Source organism: Phalaenopsis equestris, unplaced genomic scaffold, assembly GCF_001263595.1.
Source record: "Phalaenopsis equestris unplaced genomic scaffold, ASM126359v1 Scaffold000226, whole genome shotgun sequence".
NCBI lineage: Eukaryota > Viridiplantae > Streptophyta > Magnoliopsida > Asparagales > Orchidaceae > Phalaenopsis > Phalaenopsis equestris.
Window position 1 is genome coordinate 951,950 of NW_018164668.1, and position 6,186 is coordinate 958,135.

Sequence of the window (6,186 nt, forward strand, 5' to 3'; positions counted from 1 at the left end):
CATATGATTTGTGGCGCCTGAATCAACAAACCAAGGAGAAGTAACTGAAGAAATAGTTTTACCTTTCCCTTGAAGGCCGAGAGCAGAAAATGCAGAGAGAATCATCTGTTGAACCATATAGGGTGTGACAGTTGATTGATTATTGTCAGCAACAGTAGAAGTCGAGGCAGGATTGTTAGATACTGTGGCATGAAGTGCTTGTGGTTTGCGATTTTGGGGTCGTGTTGGGCACTCCGTAAGAGTATGTCCTTTTTGCTTGCAATAATTACATACTTTATTTTCACAATTTCGTGCAATATGACCAAATTTCTTACAGCTGTAACACTGCACTGGCCTTTTCCCTTTGGTCTTAGTAGCATATGCAACAAGCATATGCAACATTAATTATTTCTATGCAACATTAATTATTTCTGATGATTCACCTGTTGTACTGATAGTAGAATCTGTTGTCAATCTTTGTTCTTCGCGCAGTAATTGCCCAAAACAAACATCCAGACATGGAACCGGATCTCTGTTCAGTAACCCAGCTCGAGCAGTTTCAAATTCAAGTCTCAGTTTCATTAAGAACTGATCACAATGACTTTCTTCATGAATAGCTTGAAGACTAGCTAAGTTCTCCTTTGACACTTTCGCATAGATAATACCAACATATTCGCTCCATAAATTTAAAAAATCAGAATAATATTGTTCGATTGAAAGAGTACCCTGACTATAATTACTCATGTCAATTTCTAATTGGAAGTGTTTCGCAGAATTATCTTGATTATAAATGTGCTTCAAGTATTCCCACATTTATTTAGCTGTGTCAAAGGATCGTAAATTGTTCACCATATGAGCCTCAATAGATCCCAAAATCCAGGAAACAATCTGAGCATCATTTGTTTTTGCTTCCCATTGACCAAGATCTTTTGTCTCAGTAGGGGCTGGGGTAGATCCATCAATATGACCCCAAAGCTCCTTCCCTTTTAAGAACATTCTAAGTTGAAATTCCCATGCGGCATAATTTTTTCCCGTAAATTTGATAACTAAGATTTCAGAATACATTTTAAAAATAAATAAAATTCAAATCAAGGGCTAGGTACGAGACACAGCAGAAGCGAAGATCGCGGAGTGGATGCAGGATTGTCCAGAGATGTCCGCACGGTATCTCTGAATGCAGGATGCGAAGATCGCGGGGCGGATCGGTGGATCGAGGCACGAGACTTGGCAGATGCGAAGATCGTGGAGTGGTGCAGGACGATCGATCGAACGATCGAGACAGATCGATCGCGGAGCAGATGCGAAGAACGAAGATCGAACGAGCAGCAGATGCGACGATCGAACGAGCGGGAGCGAATGGCAGATATCCGAAGATGCCGCACCAGAGGAGAAGTCCAGGCCAGAGCGGGGGGAGCGAAGATGTCCGGAGATGCCGCACCAGTCGTAAACTCAGCACCAAATGTGCGATCGAAGGCGATCGGCTTGAAGCAGTTGTAGAACTCAAACAAAGCGGACGAAGATTCCGCAGAACTCAAAGATAAGAACGACCTCTCCGGCGGTGAGGAAGCTGTCGAAGATGCCAGACAAATATAACAAAAAACTAAAATTTCAAGGATTCAATCTCTGATACCATGACAATATTTTGAGTAAATAGGCTGAATGCCTTTTCCTTTGCTTTCATTCCAATAAATAGTAGTTTGTACAATCTATTTTAGGTACATAATATTCAGTATAATCTAATTTAAGTAACTTAATTAATACATATTCATAATCTAAATATTCAGCTAAAAAGGAGAGAATCCGTGCAAATATAATATTTCCTTCTTTGCATTATTGCGAAGAAGGAAACTCTTTATTATGATTTCTTTTATTCCTGATTGATACATGCTTCATGCCTCAACATTGGAAAGTGGCCATGCTTCACATCTCTAAACTATCAAGTGAAAATAGCAATGACTAGCCCTCTTCAATGAACAATATGACATCAACCTCAAAAGTATGTCTTCAACAAACATATACACCCACTCTATTTGGAAACCTGAGAAGAGGCAACTACTAGTTGTTATTCAATATCTCTGTACATTGCAATTTAAATCACTCTGACATTGTCAAATAGGGTTTATTAATACACTTGAGATGAAAAAATCAAAAGATCGTAATCAGGATTCAGAACAACCTTCACCCTCCAACTATTCCACATTTAGTTGAATCCACATATAACAACCAAATCTAAGCCTTAAATATAAGCAAAAGGATCCACCTCAATCAAAAGTACTCTCCTATGAGAGAACAAGACAATAGCTTGTGAGTGTGCACCCATAGGAAGTCTTAACCACAAATCTAAAAAAACTCGAGTCTAAATATGGAATATAAATCATTAAAATAAACTTATCAACCTAAGAAAAACTACTTCAAAGTATTCTCTGACAAATTGAGAAAACTTCGGAGAGTGGTGGCTTTTCATGAGGAATCAATGACAAAATGCAAATCGAGTTAATTAGAAATATAGATCTGGAGTACAAAGAATCGTAATAAAAATTAAATACCTATCAGATAGGAAAAGAAACCGCTCATTGGAAGCATCCCTGAGTGCATTGTGAAGCAGGATGCGCTCTGCTAGAATCATGCTTGCTTCTCCCCAATCTACCTGATTGCAAACAAAAAATGAGCATAACATTAAATATTCTAAGGAAAGAAAAAAGTGCTGACAAACATTATTGAGTAAGCATAGCTCAAAGTCATAGTTCAAAAGCAAATGGCATGCAAAGTATGAATCCAGATAAATCATGATGATTGTGGCATAAAGCCCTCAAAAGGGCTTTCACCAAAAAAGTTGTTTTGGTTGGTTGATTCTCCATAAAGTTAGTCAAATAATCAAGTGTTCTAGAAACAAATCAGGTCGTAAAGTCTAAACAAGTGAACAATTTCCTTTATTTTGGGAATATGTCTATTGTACTATAGGAGTGGCAAGCAATGGCTTGTAAATGAATTTCAATCAATTTGAAGGACTTTAAATGTTAGGCTTGGCCTAGATTGATATCTACAACATATTTATTTAGTAAATTGACTGTAAGTGCATATACAAATATGTAAATGCCTCTACAAATAAGGAAGATATACATACAAACCACTCAATTCCTATGTATTTACATATCTAAGGCCTAAATTTTAATTTTTACATGCATACTACCTTGCCTATGAATGAAAAGGAGTATTTTGACTTTTTAAACTTAAAATGATGGTATTTTTATATGATATAAAAGATTTGGGAGTTTTAAATGTAAAAAAGTAAAATTTTGGTGTTAGATATGTAAAGACATACGAATTGGTATGTGTAACAGCCCAAACTCTCACCCAACTTGATAGTGTTCGCATTGGTCATATGGCCTCACAGTTTTTTCCCATTGGGTTCAACTTCCCATATTGTCACCCATCCCAAGAGTGCTCCCGCAGAAGCACTCTTATTTGGAGTTTTTGATGAAACTCCAACTATTACATGAAAAGTATCTCGATTCTTAAGAGTTCAGCTTTACTTAAGGGATTTCACAATCTTCCTCCCAGAAGCCACTAGCATCCATGTCAGTTTTCTTAGCTCAGAATAATCCACCAAGGCACGGGCAGATAATCCTATCTTCATACTGGTGTAATGCAACGGTACCATTAATAATAGCCTAAATTCTCACCCATTGAGATATTGTCCGCTTTGCCCTAATGACCTCACAATTTTGCCCCATTGATATATGTGAAAAATAGGTTTAGAGATGAAAAATTATTTCATTTAATTATTCATGTGTAGGTTACATGTATATAGGGAAATCAATCGCTCCTAATTTACATATTTATCAAATATATAAAATCTAAACAAGGAAATGAAATAATTATGAGATAAAAAATAAAGAAACATAAAAAAGAAATGGAATAAAACTAATTGTAGTTGCCAAAATTGTCCTCAATCAAAACTTCCATTATTTCTGAAGTGTTCATCCATCCCACCATATAAAAGAAATTGAAGCTTCTCAGTATTTCACACTCCACCTCAAGTTAGGTCTTAGATGTTGTAGAGATCAAGCCTGGTATTGAACTTTGAGAAAGTGCTTAAGAAGAGCTTTGGTGAAGACGACATCAATAACTTGTTGGTATGTCGGGATGTAGCTTAGATATATAATTCCATCATTATCATTTTCAGAAATAAAGTGTCTATCGATTTCAACAATGTTTGGTCCAATCATCGTGGACAAAATTCTTGGCAATACTGATGATCGTTTGATTGTCACAAGATACATTTATAAGCCTATTTGAGCTACACCCCAATTCTTTTAATAATTTTTGAATCCATATCCCTTAACAGACTCTCAAGGCGAGTTCCCTACAATCTAATTCTGCACTGCTTTTGGAAATAGCAGCGTGCTTCTTACTTCTCCATGTAACTAGACTTTTCCATACATAAGAGTAGTATTTTTGTAACCAAACTAGCATCAACAGACTTCTACCTCTTCGTTTCTAATTTTCTCACAAATTAATTTATAACCAAGAGTCTCCTTGAGAAACCTTAAAATCATTTACAGTATCTTCAAATGCTCTTCATTTGGGTTATTCATGTGTTGGCTCACAATGCTGACAGAGCATGCAATAGCTAGCCTAGTATGTGACAAATAGATAAATTTTTCTATCAATCTTTGATAACTTTCCTTATCCATATATATGTTTTCTTCTCTCATATTTGACTTCTTGGTGGGATCCATTAGAGTATCAACAGGTTTGCATTCAATCAACTTTATCTCCTTAGGTAGATCTAAGATTTATTTCCTCTATAATATAACGATGTCTTTCTTGGACATTACTACCTCCATACTTAGAAAACATTTCATGGTTTCAAGGTCCTTGACTTCAAATTCAGTGGCAAGCACTTTGTTCTTTTGAATTTCTTTTTTATCATCATCAATAAGAATCATATCATCTACATATATTATCAATGAAACAATCTTATCTCCTTAATTGTATTTATTAACAGATTTATGATCAGCTTGACCATGAGAATATCCATTAAATCTCATAGTTCAAGCAAATTTTTCAAACCATGCCCTTAGTGATTGTTTAAGCGCATGAAAACACTTCATGAATTTGCATACTAGGTGTTTGTTTAAATTATTCTTAAATTATGGTGGTATCTCCATATACATTTCTTCTTCCATATCCTCATTCAAGAAGGTATTTTATGTCAAGTTGATGCAGTTCCCACTCCTTGTTAACAACTACTGAAAGTAAAATTCTGATAATGTTCAAATTGGCGACCGGTGTGAAAATCTCCTGATAGTTCATGGGCTTGAGATAAAACTTTTTCAACAAGTTTGTCTTTGAATCTCTTAACACCCCATTTGTTTAGAATTTGATTTTGAACACAAATTTGCATCCAACTGGTTGCTTATCATAATGGAGTTTAGTAAGAATTCATGTGTCAATATGTTTTGTTCTTGAATCTCCTCTTCAATTGATTTCCTCCATTCTAAATTTTTAAGAGCGGATTTAAGAATTTGCACAATATCAAGGTTAGATAAAATGCTCTATAGGTTGATGATAGCTTTTCATAAGCTACATACTCCTGAATTGAGTATCCAGTATAGCTTTCCATGTCATCAAAACCAAAAGATAAAAAGGATAGCTTATGAGTGCTAGACTCCTCACCCAAAATTTTAGGTTAAAGTGGATTCAAGTTTTGTTTGGAGTAATTTTATCTTTGCAAGTTGTTTTCTACCATCTCAAAGTTTCTCTTCCTCCTTGTGTACCCACAGTCTTTTGTTATGCAATTCAGGTTGGGTTTAGACATCCTCAACAAGGATATAAGAGTTAGGATGAGGAGTGTGAGAGTTAGGTGAAAGAGGAGTGGGTTGTGAAGTCGTGTATGTCTCATCAAGTACATTAAAAAATCGATGCTCATTTGCACTTCCCCCAAAACATCAGATTTGGGGTAGTATGATTAATTTTCAAAAAAAAATATGATGTTCATGGATTTTATCAAGTCGGACACAAACCTATTTCAAACGTATCGAGTTGAACATGAATATAGGCTATTCACAAGCCATCTCAAACATGTTGTTGAATACGAAGAATAATAAATTTGAACGAGTCGAACATGAACAAGCTTTGGGCTGGCCTAAGTTGGGCTTGTTTAGATGCCTACCTTCTCCCGTGAGATATTTCTCTTTCCCT

General features: G+C 35.7%; 1 protein-coding gene across 1 annotated transcript in view; it reads right to left on the bottom strand.

The window, feature by feature from the left end:
- Positions 1–6,186, bottom strand: part of LOC110023701 — a 64,018-nt gene that overhangs the window by 56,473 nt on the left and 1,359 nt on the right. Inside the window, exon 3 of the mRNA XM_020723237.1 lies at positions 2,526–2,626. Within this exon, the coding sequence (XP_020578896.1) occupies positions 2,526–2,626 (101 nt within the window). The remainder of the gene's footprint in view (positions 1–2,525; positions 2,627–6,186) is intronic.